This window comes from Bison bison, unplaced genomic scaffold (assembly GCF_000754665.1).
Source record: "Bison bison bison isolate TAMUID 2011002044 unplaced genomic scaffold, Bison_UMD1.0 scf7180017864531, whole genome shotgun sequence".
NCBI lineage: Eukaryota > Metazoa > Chordata > Mammalia > Artiodactyla > Bovidae > Bison > Bison bison.
The window spans coordinates 5607993-5630492 of NW_011495081.1; the positions used below are offsets into that span (position 1 = coordinate 5607993).

General features: G+C 36.7%; 1 protein-coding gene across 1 annotated transcript in view; it reads right to left on the reverse strand.

The window, feature by feature from the left end:
• The window catches only part of DCDC5 (doublecortin domain containing 5), a 405912-nt gene that overhangs the window by 263578 nt on the left and 119834 nt on the right, over nt 1-22500 (reverse strand). The window contains exon 4 of the mRNA XM_010831800.1: nt 2087-2179. Coding sequence (XP_010830102.1) covers nt 2087-2179 — 93 coding nt within the window. The remainder of the gene's footprint in view (nt 1-2086; nt 2180-22500) is intronic.

Below are 22500 nucleotides of genomic sequence, written 5' to 3' on the forward strand. Positions count from 1 at the left end.
AGTCGCTCAGTCGTGTCCGACTCTTAGCAACCCCATGGACTGCAGCCCACCAGGCTCCTCCATCCATGGGAATTTCCAGGCAAGAGTACTGGAGTGGGGTGCCATTGCCTTTTTGTAAAATTTTTAAACTGTGGGCAAAAAGAAATGTTAAAAATAAAATAAAATTAGAAAAAAAAAAAAGAAATGTTGAAACAATCTCCTCATCCCCCACATTTTTTCTTTTCTCTTTACCATCATGATTTAACATCTCTGTATATGAATTAGGACAAAACTTGATGTCACTGACTTACACATCAAAATATAATCATCGTCAAATTAATGACATAGAAAGTATTCTCATAGTGTATGGAATGTATTTAGAGATTATTACACACACACACGTTTGATTTTTGAAGCAAACAAAAGGCATTTGGAGCCATAACTGATTAGGCAAATATGTGACTAAATAAGTCCTTTTGAAGGAGGAATAGTGATGGATATAAATACCAAATAAACATTAACCTGATAATAAAGAAGGAATGTCAAATAAGCATAAATAATGTTGAATTTTACAGAAAAAATAATTTTTATTTCCAGCTTTGCTAACAAGGTGGCATTAAAGATTATATTTTTAGCATAATGATCATTTTCTTGCACCATGTCGTCTTCAGTTCCATTGAAATTGTAGTTTTACATAAAATATCAAAGAGCAGAACAACTATAATATTTAAAATGTAAAAAATATTTAATCTGTTCATTCTTTTAGATTGTTTTCTATTTATTCTCCAATATCTTGTTACTACAGATATAATTTTAATTATGCTAATTCAACTAGAGATTTTTTATTTCCATTTCCTAAAGTTGACCATATCAACATATATGATAGATTCATTTTAAGTTTACTGTGAAAATTTAATAAAACTCTTCTTCTGTGATAAAAATCACACAGAGAACAATATCTCTTTAATTTATAACTAACAACCTAGTTTTTAACTTGTTAAATTAAGTGTAATCACTTCTAATATTAAGTGAAATGAATCAGAACTATAACTTAAATCTATAAAATTGTTTTTGTTTTTTGAAATATTTTATACTGAGATTTCCAATCAGTGTTTACAATATAATATTTAATACTGTACATATATAAGTCTCAAATATTAATATAGTCTCTAACTTAAAAATTTGAATTCACTCAGGAAAATTTGATGCGTTACACCTGTTCATCTATTGTAAAATACACAGCTAGCAAAGGAAACACAATTACAGTGATAAGAAAATATTAAAACCCCAAAGCTTGGATAGATTTCTTTGCCAAAATGTCAAAAGAAAATTACATGAAAGTTTAATTTTTAAATATTCATGCTCTCTTTATTCTTTAAGTTGCTTATAGATTTTATTTACTGACAGTAGTACATGGAAATTAGCAAATTCATGATCTTTCCTCACAAAGATTAAATGCTTTTGCATTCCAGGAAACTACATGAAAATCATTTTCCCCTTTTGTCTAACACCAATTTTGTATTATTATTTCATTTATGGAATATGCTGTCAACTTCACAGCATGAGCTTTGGAGAGAAGAAGCCCCGCTTTAATAGTTCTTCATTACAATATTGCCTACAGAATCTTATGATTAGCTCACTTAGCCTTAACATTTATAAACTACAGTTTTTTTGAGATAAAAGATAACATTGCTAACATTCTTCAAATACAGAAAGATAACTCTATTCCTAGAAAGTCAGAAAATAAAAATAAGATTTTATTATTTATTTGAAGTTCAATAAAATTGTAATATTTTTCCTATGTTAGCACATTCTGTAATTCCCAGATTCTGGTTGCATGTAATAATTTCCTAATTTAGGAAATTTATGAGAAAACATTTGTAAGTAGTATAAGAAAATTATAATATGATTAATTCCTTCAAGAACATCATTATTTTTCACGGTGCCTATATCAATAAAATAATTTCCAGTTTTGACCAGTTTTTTTCATTGTTATTATCAGATGACTATAGTTGGTTCACTACCAAACCCAAGTAAAATTTGTCTTAATTTTATAATTAGTACTTATTGCAGTTTTATGGTACAGTTTAAAAATTAAGTTCCTTACTTCTGCTTGCGCCTGACGGTGTTCTTTCACTGTCATTGAAAGAATGACTTTTTCAGTAACTTTCCCTTTCTGTTCATTCACAGCCAGTTTCAACTAGGAAAAAAAAAAAGCAAATGACATGAAAAGTGGCATATATTGACAACTAATAGCAATATTTATTCAAACAACTAATTTAGCATTATCATGGAAGGTGATTTCAAATTAATCTGGCTTATATGTATGTGAAAATTAATTCGACTTAGATTAAATAAGTCAAAATGTTTTTATATTTAAAACATTTAGCACTGAATTTTGCACTTCCACTTTTATTGTTTTTAAGCTCACTAAAATATAATTTGGGAGGAGGTTCCAAATAGCAAATATTTGACACTGGTGAATACTTTTTAAAAGCATTTTTCAGAATTAACATAGCAACATTTTTAAAAATTAGGCTGATATTTCCTGTAAAGTGTTTCATTGCCAGGAGGGAATAAATTGGTTGCTGTTATGTCAGGATAAGAATTCAAGGATATAAACCAAAAACAAATGTCAATTCACTCTAGAACAGTTCAGAATGATTTACAGTATTTAACCGCAAAGAGTATGCGGTATCTTAAAATACCTAATAGTTATTTCCAACCTGCTCCATGAACAAAGCCAGAAAGATTTTCTACAGTATTGCTATAGACTTCTGTTACAAAAAAGTAAATGTGACTCATTCTTTATAAACAATCCCCATCAAAACAAAATGCTATTTCCAAAAAAAAAAGGAAAAAGCTAAACTCATACAATAATATTCACTCAACAGACTGGTAATGACAGGAAGAAAGAAAGCAACAGCCTAATACAGAAACTTCTAAACTGAAATATTTAACAGTTCTTAAGTAACAGACATGCCATAGACCATCTTCTTACTGAATATTAAGAATGAATTAATGATCATGCTTTTTGTTTTGTTTTGTTAATGGTGTTGTTGTTTTAAATAGGCTTTCTCAATAATAAGCCTAGCAAATCATGTTTGAGTTAACAGGAATCTTAAATCTTAAACCCTGCCTGAAGACCCACTCCTCTATTTGGAATAAAATGGGGGCAGGGGTCAATGCTATAAGAATAGTATCAAATCTGTAAACTTTTCTTCCACTGATATGTGACACAGCTCAGTATATCAGAGATTCTGTTTTGGTAGAAGGGAAAAACCTAAGGAATCCTTAGGTGATCCTGAGGATCACCCTAGATAAGGAGTTGACAAACATTTCCATAAGAAATATTTAGGTTCCGGGGACAGGGACACACACAAGTCTCTTTTGCAGTTACTCAACTCTACCCATGTAGCACAAAATGAGTGAGTGAGTGAAAGTTGCTCAGTCATGCTGACTCTTCGTGACCCCATGAACTGTAGCCCACCAGGCTCCTCTGTCCATGGAATTCTTCAGGCAAGTATACTGCAGTGGGTTGCCATTTCCTTCTCCAGGGGATCTTCCCAATCCAGGGATCAAACTTGGGTCTCTCACCTTGCTGCTGCTGCTGCTGCTGCTAAGTCTCTTCACTCATGTCCGACTCTGTGCGACCCCATAGACAGCAGCCCATTAGGCTCCCCCATCCCTGGGATTCTCCAGGCAAGAACACTGGAGTGGGTTGCCATTTCCTTCTCCAATGCATGAAAGTAAAAACTGAAAGTGAAGTCGCTCAGTCGTGTCCGACTCTTAGCGACCCCATGGACTGCAGCCTACCAGGTTCCTCCATCCGTGGATTTTCCAGGCAAGAGTACTGGAGCGGGGTGCCATTGCCTTCTCCGTCTGACATTGCAGGCAGATTATTTACTGTCTGAGCACCAGGGAATGTAGCATGAAATATATAATAAATAAGCAAATGAGTGTGGCTATGTCCCAATAAAACTTAAAAAAACAAACAAGTGACAGACTGAATTTGGACAGCAGGCAATGTTTGCCATTCCCTTTCCTAGACTGAGAACCACTGAAAACAAGTTTAAAAAAAAAATCATGTGATAGTCATGATAACTACAGTTATGATACAACATGGTATATTTGAAAGTTAGTTGACAGTAGGTCCTAAGAGTTCACAAGGAAAAAAATGTTACACTATATGAAACGATGGATGTTTAAACTTACTGTGGTAATCATTTCACAATGAATGAAGTTCAAGTCATCATGCTATTCACTGTAAACTTACACAGGGGCTATATGTTAATTATATCTCAATAAAAATGGGAAAATACCATCATGTGAGACTGTTCTTAGAATCAGTCTCCCAAAGGAATATATATTCTCCTGTACTAAAGTAATACAGAAAATGTAATATTATAAAAAGTCAAATATCAAACTCAACTTCCACATATGGAAGCCTATGTGTAAACTGCCACCAAGATCATCTTTTAAGAAATTAATTTCCAAATGTAAAAACATCAGAACAAATCTTTTTTGAAGGGAAGCAAAACAAAACAAAAACAGAGGTAGGGAACTCCTTGGTGTCACAGCAGTAAGTCCAATTCTAACGAGGGCTCCTAGGGCTGTGACGTTTAGAGCTGTTTTCAAGTAACTCTTTAAAAAGTAGGAATTCTTTACCTCTAAAACTACTACAGTTGGAAAAAATCACCTCATTCTTACATTCAATTTATAGCACTATCCTAATCTACATAAGCTGAGGGGAAAATGTTATTAATGTTACTGAAAAGCATCACAAGCATAGTACCAAACAGAGAACCCAGTACGACAGTGAGAAATAAACTGTCAACAAAATACAAGGATACATACAGGGGCTTTTTCTGAAAAGAGACCAGACATTCTAAAAGAGATATATCTTAATATAATCATCTAGAGAAAATTACTGAAAGTAAGAAGTCAAATTAAGAGAATGTATTTTCTAACAGCATCTCTTCCTCAAATTCCAGACACAATAACAATAGTAAGATTCTTCTGTCACTTCGGAGGAGGACGTTCCGTTTCTTCATTAAGACAAAACTAGATGCTTTGCTGTTCTTATCTAAGATACATGAAATAATTTTCTGTCAATGGACTTTAAATTTCTGAGGCTAATTTTCACATATAAAGAGATAGAAACTTCAACTTAAAAATAAAAAACAAATGGGAAATGGGAAGGATGAACCTTAAGGGCATTACCTTAAGTCAAATAAGTCAGATGGAGAAAGATAAATAGCAAATGAATGATCTCATTTACATATGGAATCTTAAAAAAAAAAGCTCATAGATAACAGAGAACATTGATGGTTGCCAGAGGTGGGAAGGGGGTTGAAGGATGGGCAAAACGGACGAAGGAAGTCAAAAGGTACAAACTTTGAGTTATAAAATAAGTCATGAGGATGTAATATACAGCATAAGGACTATAATTTAATAACAGCATATTACATATGAAAGTTGCTAAGAGAATAGATCTCAAAAGTTCTCATCACAGGAAAAAAAATCTGTAACTATGAGGAAGGTTAACTGTGAGGAAGGTTAACGACTTTGTGGCGATCACTTTTCAATATCTCTCTCAATTATAAAAAAAAAGGAAAGATGGCTCCAATTTGTATAAAACTATGAAAAGTCAAATCTCTACCAAACAGAGGAGTGGAAAATTAAGTCACCATTGTCTAAGTATATCATGGTCTTTTTTTAAAGTGAGAAAATACCTACAAATATTTGGTATACACATCAACATTTAACAAGTTAAATATGAAGGTTTAATTCACCATTTTCCTCAGAGTTTGCCACTAAGATTTTAAAAGAGTGTAAGTAACAAATACTGGCTTTCCAAAACTAGGTTAAAGTGGGCTCATTCAATATTAATGGTAACCAGAAAAGAAGAGCCAAGGGACTAGTCAAAGATAGTAGCAGATTTGGAAGAAACAAAGAACATGATGGCTCTGTCAAAGAGAAGTGAACAAAATGATTCAAGACAATGATCTGGTTAGAGAAACAAGATTAAAAAGGAGGAAGTTCCCCTCAAACCATGTCTATGAATTAAGAAAAGAAATCCAAAAATACACCTGAAACAACAGATCCCAATGAAGTGATTTCTAGTGGTGGTTACCTTTTAAGCTATGTTTTATATAAAACTATTAATGCTAGGGCTCCCCTGGTAGCTCAGTTGGTAAAGAATCCACCTGCAATGCAGGAGACCTGGGTTCAATCCTTGGATTGGGAAGATTTCCTGGAGAAGGGAAAGGCTACCCACTCCAGTATTCTGGCCTAGAGAGTTCCATGGACTATATTAATGCCAAGGTAGCAGATATTCTACTTTCTCTAAAGCCTTAAAAGCTCATAGATGAGTAATGAATAGTTTTATAGAAAACATATGGCACATTGTGACCATCATAGAAAGTACTCTTAATTTTGAGGAATTCTTCAAACATGTGCTGTCTCAGAAAAGCTCTGCTATGGACATCCTAGAAAGGAAAACCAGCTCAAGACCTTCTGCTGGAGAAATACAGATAGAACAGCAGCTATCTCATTATATACATATCATTAACATTATATGGCTACTCTTTTCTATTTTCTTTTTTTGCTGTGGATAACTTTACTGTAAACCATGTGCTATTTTCTTTTAACTTCCCCAACCCAGGTGGCTCAGTAGTAAAGAATCTGTCTGCCAATGCAGGAAATGCAAAAGACCTGGGTTTCATCCCTGAGTCCAGAAGATCTCCTGGAGGAGGAAATGGCAACCCACTCCAGTATTCTTTTCTGGAAAACTCCATGGCCAGAGGAGCCTGAGGGCTACAATCCTTGGGTCACATGACTCAGCACACATACAGAAGCAAAATATTTTAAAGTGTATTTATGAAAATATAAGACTGTGTAAAAATTTAACATGATAGATACAATAAAATCTATTTTATAGGAAAAAATTACTCTAAAGTAAACTCCATAGTCCGAGTATTAATGTCTTTATAAATGGTACGGTAATCAAACAACCTGCTACGTTCTATGTAATTCATATTGACATTCCACATAGGTGTTAGCCAAAGAGAGAAGAGCCTATTTATCCAGCCAACCTATCAGTGCTTGGACTGTTGTTCTGATGCAGTTTTCACTATTTCACTATTTCTCCAGAAGAACAGCTTACAATTTTAATGTGAAGCATGTGATATATGTTGAGTACAACGCTCTTAATAAAACAACATAACCCAAGAAGAAAACCAAATCTAAAAAAATCTATTTTTGACCAGTAAATACTGATATATTAATAAATTATTTGATCCATATTTTACATGCAGATCAATAGGCAATACAGTTTAGCATAAAAAACAGGACAATCAGCCTTCATATATATTGACAAGTTTTCCAATGGTCTGTTAATATACAAAAGACTGGGACAAATTACTTATTTATATATACAAAACATGGTTATAAAGACCAGCTGCAGGTATTTTTTTGGAAAGTGCATTTTAATAAGGTCCTATTCAGTTACGGAACAAATGGGGAAGAAGTAGTTTGCACTACAGAGTTTAGCGCGAGAGCTTTCTCTTTTTCTAACCACAAAATCAATCATTTGTCCAGACTGTGGGAGTCAGAGTTAGTTACTGAAAAGAGCTCCGTATATAAACAAGTCAATAACTCATTGTGTGTTATTGTTGAACTGAAGAAGTCGGCTTTCAAAAAGCTGCCCCTGCTTCTCTCAGAATGAATGTCACTGTATTCAGAGACTGGGAGAGAGTCCTTTGTTTCCAGCCATTGCTGGCTGCCATTTATGTATGGGAACAGAAGGTGGCTGCTAGGAGGGTGGGGGAAGCCACTATTTGGTATCATGTATGTCCAGGAAAAACTCTGAATTCTGTCAACCTAAATAATTTGTATCTAGAAATGCATTAATGTAATTGATAAAGAGTGGCCACACAAAAAAAAATTGGTAAAGTTATTGAACGATAATGAGCCTGAATCATTTTAAATTGGACCAGGCTGCTATTTTTGGTTCACTACATGCCAACAAAGATGAAACCAAAGTATAAGCAATGGTTTGAAAAGTTCAGATGTACAAAATGAAATTGGTAAACAAGTCAATATGTCAAATAAATGCTATCTGTTCCTGCCATAAATATGAAAGGTAATTCATGGAACACTCATGGGGGTCTTTAAGTTTCTGTGTTAATTTCTTTAAGAAATGATTCTATGTGCTTAACACTTATAATGTTAGAGAAATCTGAATTATTTTTGACTTAAAATGAATTTAAATATCCTTTAGAGTTGAAGTAAATCTAAAAATCCATAAGATATAAATATTATACTATTTATTTCATCTTAATGTTTATTAAAAATCTGTTTATTCAAAATCAAGCTAGGGACTGTGAAGAAGCACCAGAACCAGGATTGAAGACTTATAATTAGGCCAGGCAAATGAAAAATACACCTGGTCTATTTAATAAATGATCCTTATGGTGGGGCAAGGAGGGGTAGTCTCTGAAATCTTTAAACAAAAGCTTAGCTCTTAATTAAATAAAGTTGGAGTTGTAGGCAAGGAGATAGTTGGAACCTAGAACTGAATCCAGTTGATTCCAAATCACTTCACCAATTTGGAAAATCACAACATTAAATCATATGACATACTCTCACACGCTGTACTAGACATTTATCTAGGTACAAATAAGCAAAGTGTAACATGGTTGAGATAAAACATAGAAAGTGAGAAACAGTATACAATGGAAGGTACAAACAATAAATCTATAAATATAAAAGACAAAAATATTATTGGAGGATGGAGTGGTTGGAGAAAACAGAAAGCCACAAATGATGGGTAGTGTCTAACTAGGTAAAGAAGTGATAATATAGGGCAGTATTATTAATTCATATTAATTAATTACTAACTAGTAATTAATTACATGACAAAATTTGTTCTAAATATGATTACTGATTGGTTTGACATGACTTTGGAAGGGGGAAGAGAGAAGGCTGAGCCTTAAAAGCATAAGCGGAGAGACAGGGCAGAGCTGATCCAAGTGAGCTGGACTTGGCAGTGGTCTGACTGGAAGGAATGACAACAGGGACTAGATGGTTAGTGCTGCTGCTGCTGCTGCTAAGTCGCTTCAGTCATGTCCGACTCTGTGTGACCCCATAGACGGCAGCCCACCAGGCTCCCCCGTCCCTGGGATTCTCTAGGCAAGAATACTAGAGTGGGTTGCCATTGCCTTCTCCAATGCTTCAAAGTGAAAAGTCAAAGTGAAGTCGCTCAGTCGTGTCTGACTCTTATCGACCCCATGGACTGCAGCCTACCGGGCTCCTCCGTCCATGGGATTTTCCAGGCAAGAGTACTGGAGTGGGGTGCCATTGCCTTCTCCAATGGTTAGTGCAACCCATACCTAATCTATTTCTGAATTTAACTATAAAGTAGGTGCTGGTCCTATAGTGAGGGCATAATTAAGGACTTAGTGCTTAGCTTTGCCTTGGTTCAGCCCCATCCTCACAAGCTATATACTTATATATATACTTAGTTCCAGTCTTAAGAGATTCCCTTAAAGTCCTGACCTAGCTCCCACTTCTAACCCAGTTATCCCACTTAAATCCCTTCTACAAAAAAAATTTGAAAGTGCCACTTTTAGACTTGGGGAAGAGTAGCACTTCTAATTCAAAACTGGCTGTGAATTCTTGCTCTGCCATATATTATTAGTTCTGAGACATTTGACAATCAAGATGGTTTATACAGTCCAGGCCTTCCAAAGCCAGGGATTCCTCTCCCATCCTTGCCAATTCTTTGAGAAAAAAAAAAAAAGCTACCTTTACCAGAGTCTGCAGCTTCTTGAAGTCAGTTTAAAAGATAATTTATGAAATAAATTTTCATAATATTTAAAAACCAGCAAATACTTTACAACTATTTTAAAACAGAAATATTTTTTAAATATTTATAGTTTGTCTAAAGGGATATAAAAGAGAAGTCTCTGTGCTTACCTTAAATATATTTAACACTTAATTAAAGAAACAAACCTCTTTAAAAATCTCCTTCCTTCCCTGTCTTTTTTTTTTTAAGTAATCATAAAACAATTTTAGCTCTTCCACATTCTGTGGGGAAAATGATGCTGAGTTAGTGCTGACTTAGTAGCCAGATTATAAACTTTCTGCTAGACGTTCTGTCACAATTTGGAAAGCCTAATTAGGAAACCCAGGAACTGAACCGGGGTCTCCCTTCTTTGCAGGCAGATTCTTTACCAACTGAGCTATCACAGAAGCCCTTAGGAAAGCCACTTGCCTAAATTCAACTCAGCTTGCCCTCTCAGACTGATTCTCCATTTTTTCCACTATTCTGTGCAGTTTTGGAGGGACTGTGCTACTTTGGCCAAGGGGTAGACCCTTGACCAATCATCCTCTCTCTTCAGAGATACAGTCATGAGGGAAATCACACAGAGATGTAAACAGCTGGAGAGAATCTGTCCCATTAATAGCACGTTCAAGAGTTTGTTCCTTAAATCCAGATGTCTGGAGTTGTTTCAGTTCTTTCTACAGCCCCTTTCTTCGGTCCTTCCTTGAATCCCACTTGCTACCACCTGCCACCCCATTAAATTCTTCCTTTGCCTAGTTAGCCTAACCCAGACCCCACTGACTATAACCAATAAACTCTAACAGATATGTCATATATATCCTCACAATAAATGCCCCATTACTTCAGACCAGCTGAATGAGTCTCTATCCCTAGTAACTAAAATTATCTCACTCCGAAGTCTTCATAATCTGTCCTTTAGGTATTATAATGGGTAATGTAACTAGAGTAATGGTTTAAAAAATATCCTTTTCATTTTAGCCTTCCCAAGAACTTGACTGCCCAAACTATTCCAGGCATCCCTAGGATTTGTCACATAACATTGCTTTTGTCATGTACAACAGAAATGTGCAACAAAGCAATACTCTTGCATACAAGCCTTAAAAAAAAAAAAAAAAGACTGTTGCCTTGAAAGATGAGCCTCTCAAGAAAACTCTTTACCCTCCACCCCCAAATTAACCATATAAACAGCTAAATTTAGATGACTCAACCTATAAATTCTCTCTTATAGATTACGAGTAATGACTAACTGTTATTAAGCCTTTGCTGGAATCAGAAATAAGATATAATGTAAGAACAAAATAGAAGCCTACTTCCTACTGTCCTAGAGGAAAAACTGGAAGACGTCTCAGAGAGAGAAGCAGGAAAGTAGCCAGAAGGATTAGGTCCTAAGTTCTCCTTTTTTAGGGTGTGGCTTGGGTTTAGCTTTCTGGAACCACCTTTGGTTTCTGTGTCCTGTGATGTGGAAGCGGCTCAGTGAAGTCCGCCACAGGCTATCGGCGTGGTGAGGAGAGTGGCTGTGGTGAGAGCGGCCCCACAAACCACTCGAGCCAGGGCCAGATCGGTGTCTCAGTCAGACCTTTGGGGGCCATCTCTAATATCACAGGAAGTCAGGTTTAGATTGTATCAGCCAGGAAGCACCACCAGAGAAAGTGCCCAAGTCAAGAGAAGAGACTAAGTTCACACACTGAAGGCAGAAGAGCAACCAGGTGGACAAGGGACAAGACCATGGCAGGCAGCTGCCGTGCTAACCAGTAACTTCAATGGGCCAGCATGAGGCCAGGGGCCCCTTCTCCCAGTGCCTCAGGATATGAAAGCCACAGCTCTTCTTCCATATACTACCTAAAGGAAACCAAGAGAACACAGGAGAGTCTATTTGACAGAAATAATGATCTAAAATAACTATTTAAATGATCTGCTCAGACTTTGAACAGAACTGGACAGTTATTTTTCCCCCAGATTCGGTGGGCAAGAGCTCAGGAAGAAAGTGATACGTGTCAGAAAATACCTCAATCATTCAGTTATTTTGCACACAAAGCGTGTACACACGTGTAAGAGAGTCAGTCTATCGACTGAGCTAAGGAACAGAGTTCAGCTGAGAAACATGTGGCAGGCTGCTTAATTAGACCAGCCCTGCGTCGTTTTCCACACTAGAATGCTTTTCGGTTTTTACATGAAATAATGAGCCACATTTTCTCTCACCCACTAAAGTAGCTATCTGAATCAGAGAACTCCTTGAGAACCATAGTTAGGATTCTGGGGCCCAAACAGGGTAAGAGAGGTGGGCTTCTATCAGTATGAAAGAGCATCTGAACATGGGTTAGGCTGGGCATGATATGCCTTGTTGTTGCTCAGTTGCTAAGTCGTATCTGACTCTTTGAGCCTCTATGTACTGCAGCCTGCCAGGCTTCTGTGTTCTCCACTATCTCCCCAAGTTTGCTCAAGTTCATGCCCACTGAGTCAGTGATGCTGTCTAACCATCTCGTCTTCAGCCATATCATCCTCTGTGATATGCCTTACATGTGCAATAAGCCTATTTTCAATCATTACTTCCCACAGTGATGAGGGAAATGTCCCCATTAATCCTTGTTCACCCAGCTTTGGTTCAATCGCATTTGTGAAGCTCACTCTGGCTTTGTCCTCATCTCATACGCATGTATGAGCCAAAATACACTGCCATGTCCTAAAGACAGTGCCACCTCCTCTCTCCCTCCTTTCATTCTTCTGTCTAATATATTTACTGAACGGCAGCGCTACTATAAACAATGCACTGTACTGGTTCCAGTAATACAAACATCAATTCGATGCCTCTGTACCCTCAGAGGGCTAACAGTCCATTGAGAATTGCAGCTCCACAGTCAGCACTTCCCTGGTTGTTTTCATTGGGTTTGTTCCTGAGGTAAGGTACCATGTCTTACAATTCTTTTATATCCTCCAGTAAACAACCATAACAGCAAGATAGCAGACATTCAGTAAACACCTGTGACGGATTAGTGATGAATGAAAATCCTCAAATTCTAAGTACTTTTACTTTTCATCAGACAACTCATTTCCTAAACTATGTGCTGGATATTGTGATATACGGATTTTGTAGTCAAATGATTTTCTTTAACACTAGCTTAAATCACAATTAATGGGTTTCTTTGTAGCATGGCTGCTGGGAGGCTCTAAGATGCTAATACTATAGACAGTATTAATAACCATGAGAGCACCTCAGGGGTCCAGCCAGATATACTTTCAGAAATGTGTCGAGACCAGCAATTTTCAAGTTGGTCTTGAAAGTTGAAGATGGACCACTAAACATTTATTCAAGAGTGAATACAAAAGTGACTCAGTACCCCGACACAGGAAGCACAGCCCTGTCCACAGTCAACACAGCTCAACCCTGTCTGCTATGCTTCCGCCAAGTTAATCTGTAACTCTCCATGTAATTTGTCTTACTGAGGAAAAAATTCTATAATATACCTAAAACATATGACCAAGAAATTTTGGGGTTAAAAGGAAGACAGTAAAACTAATATTAAAACAAAAATCACTAAAGCAGTTATATCACATTGTGAAGCAAAGACAGATAATGGAACTAATTATCAGGCTAAAATAGACACAACTTACATACTTAAGGCTTTATTACATGCTAAATATGATACAAGTTTAATGTGTCTTAGGCACAATTCCGAATTTATGAAAATTGAATGTTTTAGAACTTATCAGGCAACAAAACCTAGTAAGTACTAATTTATAGACTTTACTTATATCACTTAGTGTGACTGTTTTACTGTGAAAATACTGAAGTACTTTATTACAGGGAACTGTTTCAGATTGTGCTACAGTTGTTATATGACATATGGTCTATGTGCTACATTACTTTTCTAAAATCCAAAACATAACAAATTCTGAAATACATCTCTCCCAGAGTTTGCCCAAACTCATGTCCCTTGAGTCAGTGATGCTATCTAACCATCTCATCCTCTGCTGCTCCCTTCTCCTTTTGAAGAACACTTTCAGTTCAGTTCAGTCACTCAGTCGTGTCCGACTCTTTACGACCCCATGAATTGCAGCATGCTAGGCCTCCCTGTCCATCACCAACTCCCAGAGTTCACCCAAACTCATGTCCATTGAGTCGGTGATACCATCCAGCCATCTCATCCTCTGTTGTCCCCTTCTCCTCCTGCCCACAATCCCTCCCAGGATCAGGGTCTTTTCCAATGAGTCAACTCTTCGCATGAGGTGGCCAAAGTATTGGAGTTTCAGCTTCAGCATCATTCCTTCCAAAGAAATCCCAGGACTGATCTCCTTTAGAATGGACTGGTTGGATCTCCTTGCAGTCCAAGGGACTCTCAAGAGTCTTCTCCAATACCACAGTTCAAAAGCATCAATTCTTCAGCACTCAGCTTTCTTCACAGTCCAACTCTCACATCCATACATGACCACAGGAAAAACCATAGCCTTGACTAGACGGACCTTTGTTGGCAAAGTAATATCTCTGCTTTTCAATATGCAATCTAGGTTGGTCATAACTTTTCTTCCAAGGAGTAAGCGTCTTTGAATTTCACGGCTGCAATCACCATCTGCAGTGATTTTGGAGCCCAGAAAAATAAAGTCTGCCACTGTTTCCGTTGTTTCCCCATCTATTTCCCACGAAGTGATGGGACCAGACATCATGATCTTAGTTTTCTGAATGTTGAGCTTTAAGCCAACTTTTTCACTCTCCACTTTCACCTTCATCAAGAGGCTTTTTAGTTCCTCTTCACTTTCTGCCATAAGGGTGGTGTCATCTGCATATCTAAGGTTATTGATATTTCTTCCTGCAATCTTGATTCCAGTTTGTGAGGAAAGTAGGGAAAACCACTAGACCATTCAGGTATGACCTAAATCAAATTCCTTATGATTATACAGTGGAAGTGAGAAATAGATTTAAGGGACTAGATCTGATAGAGTCCCTGATGAACTATGGACGGAGGTTCGTGACATTGTACAGGAGACAGGAATCAAGACCATCCCCATGGAAAAGAAATGCCAAAAAAAAAAAAAAAACCACTTTAGGTAGACTAAAAAAATTAATTACAAAAAAAATAAACACCAAAGAAAATAAGAGCAAAAGAAACAAATACACAGTTCATAAAAGAAATACAAGGGCCAAATAAAACAAGCACAAAAATTAAATATTACTATTAATAAAATAATTCAGACTAAAATAATGAGATGATGTGTTTAACTTACTGACTGACGAGTCAAAAAAATTTTTCTACTGATAAGGATTAGTGAATTCAAGGAACAATGAATACAGGGAAACTGGTGCTTTCAAGTATTATCAATGAAAGCATAAATGTTATAGCTTACTAGAGGAGAATTTAGCAATGTATATCAAATATTTAAATTGTACACAACTTTTTATCTAAACATTCCACTTCAAGGAATTTTTCAATAAAAAATAATCATGGATATGCACCAGAAAATTGACTAAAATCATGGCAAAACATTGCTTTGCAAGAGTAAAAATACTGCACACATAAATGTTCAAAATTAAGAATATTAGTAAAATAAAGCTTTTGACTAGAATATCATCATCCATTTAAAATAATGTTATGGAATACTGAATAACAGGAAATGTTAACAACATAGTAACTGAAAAAATGTGGTCTCAAAAAGTAAACAAGATTTTAAATATGTATCAGCATATGAGAAGTATATGCACTAAAATATTGAGAATAGCTACTCAGAAGGTGAGACTGTGGGTGCTGTAGCTCTTTTTTTAATTTACATCACCTTATATCTACAAACTAAATTTTCTGAAATATTAATACATAAGGATGATAAATCTTATAATTAAAAAACAGGTTGTTTTAAATATTGCTTTATTTTCCTGTTACTACCAATATGTATGAGTTACTACTAATTTTTAAAATTTGTCCTCTGTTCACATTTGTCCCAACATAATTATCTTTTCCCTCATTTTATTTCAATCTTGACAAGATAAAATATAATTCAGAAGCAAGAAATTTACAAGAGACAAAAGAGATAAAATACTACTTACACCTTTGCTTTCAAATTACCAATTGCCTGCTAAAACTTTTTTGAGAGGCTGGGTAGTGTTAATTAATGCAGGGCAATGGAAGGTTTATGAATTCTTATTTAGTAACTGCATTAAACTACATTTACTGCTTCTTAAAAGTGAACTGAGATGAGAGCAAAGACTGGGTAGAGATATGGGTGGGATTCTCATTGTCTACTCTGTCATTCTGGGCACTGGGGATGCACTGTGGCATTTAATCCTCAAAAGAGCTTTATGAAGTCCTGTAATTTTTGCTTAAAGAGATAAAGTAACTTGCTTATAACACAAAGTAAAAAAAAAAATTAAAGAACTGAGATTCAAATCCAGGCATGTCTGACTCTGCCGTCCATGGATTTTAATTACATCTTGGATACATCAGAAGATATGATTTTAAAATGGAAGAAACAGCTAGATAGTAACAGACAGATGGGCAAATTTTTCTTCAAACTAGAGCATTTAATTATGAAAGCTCAGAGTTAAAAATCAGAATTCTATTTATATAAATTGACATTAGATGACATTAATAAGAAAATAAATTACATTTGGAAACCTCAGGAGACTTTTATTTCAGGTATGTACAAAAAAACTAAATTAAGATTCACTGACTAATAGCAGCTATCATCAAACATATTAAAGTAACTTGTGTATAATTCCTTATCTAACATTCCCTTCATCTCTAGGATTATCAAAATTAACACTCAATGTTACTTTTCATTCTGAAAATTTCTATTAATGCATTCTAATACATTGATTAGTGCGACTAAAGAGTACTCAGAGGTACTGTTAACCGTCTGTATTTAATAGTTTGGATCTTTTCCTATGCACATATATAGAAATATAAGTATATGTAAAATATATGGATTTTATGTTTACAGAAATGGTATTACCTCCATATTATCTGGCAACTTGCTTTTCATTGCATGGCGGTGCCATCAAATGTCCATTATAAAACATCTTAAGCAGATCTATCACTACCTAGTACTTACAGGTATTAAAAATTTTTTTGTAAATTAATTTAATTGGAGGCTAATTACTTTAAAATATTGTAGTGGTTTTTGCCATACATTGACATAAATAAGGCATGGGTATACATGTGTCCCCCATCCCAAACCCCCCTCCCACACCCTTCCCCATCCCATCCCTCAGGGTCATCCCAGTGCACCGGCCCTGAGCACCCTGTCGCATGCATTGAACCTGGACTGGCAATCTATTTCACATATGGTAATACACATGTTTCAATGCTATTCTCTCAAATCATCCCACCCTCACCTTCTCCCACAGAGTCCAAAAGTCTGTTCTCTATGTTTGTGTCTCTTTTAAAATTTCATCCTTATTCAAAATTTCAGTGTCACACATGATTTCAAGCTCTCCTTTATCACAGTGCAAGTCAGTTTTGTGACATGAGAAGTTTGTGATAGGGAAAGCAGCACATTAACTTTTAATTTCATTCTTCTTCAGTTCTTCTGCTGCTGGGAACACATCACTTTTGTTCCCATTCCACTGAAGAGAACTTAGTCACAGGGCCACCTCCAACAGCAAGTCAGGCTGGGAGATAGTGCCACCAAGTTTCAAAAAGAGAGGATGATTTTGCTGGAAGCAAGAAGTCTCCACTACACTGCTGTTCTACATGGTGTGACCATGTAATTTACTGTTCAAACCAGGACATGCTTGAGGATAAAGTAATTAGTCTGAGATAACAAGTGAACTCGTACCATTTGGGGAATTCTCTTCTCTGCTTAATACAGTCTTCTCTAACCTTTCTTCAGGTGGCTTTTCCTGAGGCAATCTGTCATTCCCTTTGTGTTGCCAGAGCAGTCTGTTCATAACTCTAGCACACCAACTCATACATTTGTATGATTAGCTATTTACTAACTTTCCACTCTGGGCTTCCCAGGTGGAGCAGTGGTAAAGAATCCGCTTGTCAATGCAAGAGATGCAGGAGATGTGGGTTCAATCACTGGGTCAGGAAGATCCCCTGAAGGAGGAATGGCAACCCACTCCAGTATTCCTGCCCAGAAAATTCCGTGGACAGAGGAGCCTGGCAGGTTATAGTCCATGGGGTCGCAAAGAGTTGGACACAACTGAGTACAGGACGCAAGAAAGATACAAGGATAAAAACAGATGGCCTTAACTCTAGTTTGTACCTCCACTACCTTCCTTATAGACACACACATGCACACACTCACACACTCTGAGTCTATTCTGGTTTAACTCCATCAGGAAGACTGCCCTGATTGGTTCTCAGTCCTGGGCATGGAGCCCATCTTTGATGCTGTACAGTAAGTGTGCAGGGTGCTCTTGCAGCATACATGCAGTGAATTGGTGTCTCTTGCACACTGTTCTCTTCCACCAGACTCTGCTGCTGCTGCTAAGTCACCTCAGTCGTGTCCGACTCTGTGCGACCCCATAGACGGCAGCCCACCAGGCTCCCCCGTCCCTGGGATTCTCCAGGCAAGAACACTGGAGTGGGTTGCCATTTCCTTCTCCAATGCATGAAAGTGAAGTCGCTCAGTCGTGTCCAACTCTTAGCAACCCCATGGACTGCAGCCCACCAGGCTCCTCCATCCATGGGATTTTGTGGGGTGCCATTGCCACCAGACTCTGAGCTCCTCTAAAACAGACTCTGACTGTATATTCAACTCTATTTCCTTAGTGCCTAGCACATAGTAGATACTTGACAAATACTGGTTAAACTGAACAGAGTTGAAGACCTGGGAATGGAATACATAGAATTCTCAAACGAAATTCCAGAAATCCCTAAAGCTTGGTAAGGAGGATAATGACTCCATCTTGTGGATCTGATCAACCAAATCTGGCCTTTTAAAATTATGTATTGGGTGACCTTCATTTCAAGGTTAGGTAAGGTTGTAACAGGAAACCCTGAGGCTGCCTTTGATTATCAGCTCTGTCATCTCTAGAGCCTTAGCGTCCATTCCTGTTAGAAAAGCCTAACATGAATCCTACTGTGGGCTTTTTCTTCCCAGCTGTTAAGCCTTGTGTTTGAAGGGATGGGAATCACAACTGCCAGTTGTCATTCTGACAAGAAATATTTTGGCACACAGACATTCATTGTATAAATTTGTAACTAGTGTGTGCTGAAGAATTGATGCTTTTGAACTGTGGTGTTTGAGGAGACTCTTGAGAGTCTCTTGGACTGCAAGGAGATCCAACTAGTCCATCCCAAAGGAAATCAGTCCTGAATATTCATTGGAAGGACTGATGCTGAAGCTGAAACTCCAATACTTTGGCCACCTGATGTGAAGAACTGACTCATTGGAAAAGACCCATATGCTGGGAAAGATTGAGTGGGAGGAGAAGGGATCGACAGAGGATGAGATGGTTGGATGGTATCACTGACTCAATGGACATGAGTTTGAGTAAACTCCAGGAGTTGGTGATGGACAGGGAGGCCTGGCATGCTGCGGTCCATGGGGTCACAAAGAGTTGGACACGACTGAGCAACTGAACTGAACTGAGTGTATAAACTCAGGACATTACAAAATTTAGTTTTGGTTTTCAGAACTTGATTTGGATTCTAAGTTTTTACTGTCCTTTACTTCAAATCCTGTTCATTAAAAAAATAAAGTTGACTTTTGTTGCCAAGAGTGGTTTGAATTTGGGTGTTGCAATTTGCTTAAAGTGGATTTCCTTCTGTTCTCCAAAATTTTTGATCTCTCAATTTTATCTAGTACATAGATACTTTGGTTATTTTATGTTCAGTATTCCGATTTACCATCATCATCCACAATTAGAGAAAAGAGAATTTGTTGAGGCCTTACTGTGTGCCAGACATTGTGTTTAGTGTTTTACCTATATTTCTTTAAGAAAGATGAATGAGAAAATACAAGTCTGCAGAAGGGATGAATAAAGTATAGATATATTTAAACTGTAAGTGCTAAAACATGACCCAAATTTCTAGACACAAACTGAAATCTCTGTGGAAAAAACAAATCTCCCTCTGAATTCTTCTAGCTTGTGTGTGTGTGTGTCATTTGTACAGTATTTTGCATCAACATCACTCAAAGAAATTTATTTGATACTCATTTTGTGTTAGTACTATAAAATAGTGGTTAACAGGACACTTCCCTTCTACATATTAAATTCTTAGATGGCAGACAGATGTGGGACAAACAGCAGTAAATATGATAAGCATTAAAAAAAAAAAGGCAGGATTTCTGGGGAGAGCTAACCTAAGCTCGAGGCTAGAGCAAGAAATGCCTCTCTGAACTAGAAATGATCTGAGCTAAAGATGGGCAAGAAGGCACCAAGTCAGGTATGACAAGGAAGAGCATTCTAGGCAGAGGAAGTGCTAGAGTTACCTAGCCCACAAAACATCTTGTACAGTATCTTACCTATATTCACAGAATCTTATTAATTATGAAATAATTCAGAAAGGAATCATTATTGCCATTTTACAGGTAAGAAAACAAAGACTCAGAGATTAGATCAATGAATAGGATTGGAACCCTTGCCTATCACAATCCAAAGTATTTCCACTATCTTTAACTTCCTCAGAAAGCTGCCTGCATCAGCTTCCTATTGGACCAACAGTTAGTAAACTTTTTCTGTGAAAAGACAGATAGTAAATATTTTAGGCTTTGCACACAAAGAAGGAACATTAAGGATAAAATATAGGAACTTGAATAACAAGAGAAAAAACAATTTTCATAAGCTTTTGATGAAATTCAAAATACAATAATAATGATAAGAATAACTGAGTATAGTGTTTTGAACTACTGGTCGACTAATGAGACAAATTAAATTCTTTTGAGAGGAACAATATTTCAATTGAGGTTTAAAACTAAATGTTCCCTATAATAAAAAAAAAATGTAAATAATCAGCTGTGAAAATCATTCTTAACATGTGGATCATACCAAAACAGGCAACTAGTCAGATTTGGCTCATGGGCTATTGCTTAGCAACCCCTGTACTAGGACATGACCAACAAGAGTAGTACTATTTAACAGAAATCTAATGTGAGACACATATGCAATCTTAAATTGTCTAGTAGCCATATTTTTTAAAAGGTAAAAAGAACAGGTTAAACTTATTTTACTAATTTATTGAACCAAAATATTACCATTTAAACATATAACCAATACAAAAATTATTAATGAAATATTTTGCCCTCTTATTTCATGCCAACTATTTGAAATCCAGTGTGATTTTCATACAAACAGCATGTCTCAATTTGGACTAGTCATGTGTTAAATACAGCACAGCTCCAGAGAACAGGTCTGTTGGGGGCTAGAAAAGTAAAAACAAGAAAATCAGATCATATACAATTTATGTTCAACTGAAGAGTATGAATTCTGTCTGAAGGTAGCAACTGCCAGTCAGCCCCACAAAATGTTGTCATGTGGAAAAGGGGTTTAGGATATTGTCAGATGTTCCAGATTTTCTGAGAAAACAAAATCTAATTTTACATTAAAATGTAACAATCTCCTGATTTCCAGATATCTGAAACTATTTATTTTTTTAAATTCATACATACTGTGCAGGTCAAACAACTCAAACCTGCATACTAAATCTGGCCATGACTATCTCTATATCTGGGCTTCCCAGGTGGCACCAGCAGTGAAGAACCTGCCTGCCAATGCAGGAGATGCAGCTTCCAACTACGGGTTGGGAAGATAACCCTGGAGGAGGGCATGGAAACTCACTCCAGTATTCTTGCTTGGAGAGTCCCATGGACAGAGAAGCTTGGCAGACTACAGGCCATAGGATCACAAAGAGTCAATTGAAGGGACTCAGCACACACACGCATCTCCACATTTATGTCCTCTATCCATGTCTGTCTTTTCAGTATTTAAGGTATAGTACTCATATGTGCTCAGTAAATTATAGGACCTTCAAGTTAAGGCAATAAATATCTGCCAGCAAAATACTTTTTAGTATGTCAAAAGGATGATAATAAGAACAATTATGGAAGCAATCATATCCACATTTTAAATCACCTTATAAAAGTAAGTTTACCTACTGGGAGTAGTCAATGGTGTTTTAAATAATAAAATTCTTCAATTAAAAGTATCCATAACCACAACAGCCAAAAGGTGGAAGCAACCTAAATGTGCATTGACAGAAGAATCAATAAACAAAAGGTGGGATTACAGGTTGTAGAATATCACTCAGCCATAAAGGAGGGAAATCGGATATATATTTTGATATGGAGAAACCTTGAAAACACTTTGCCAAGTGAAATAAGCCAAGCGTGTGTGAGTGTGTGCTAAGTCGCTTTAGTTGTGTCTAACTATTTGAGACCCATGTGCTGTAGCTCACCAGGCTCCTCTGTCCATGGGATTCTCCAGGCAAGGATACTAGAGTGGATTGCCATGCCCTCTTCCAAGTGATCTTCCCAACCCAGGGATTGAACTCATGTCTCCTGCATGTCAGGCAGATTCTTTACCCACTGAGCAACCTGGGAAGCCCCCAAGCCATGCACAGAAGGCCAATATTGAACAATGTCTTTTTGTTCAAATTGTGGTAAAACTCCTTTGGATGCTTAAAAGAGCTGGTAAGTTTGATTGATAATGAGCACTCTGTTTATATGCAAATAAGCCCTTCACATAAGTATCTGAGAATGCTTCAAAACTGTTGCTTTCCTGAGTACTACATGTAGTC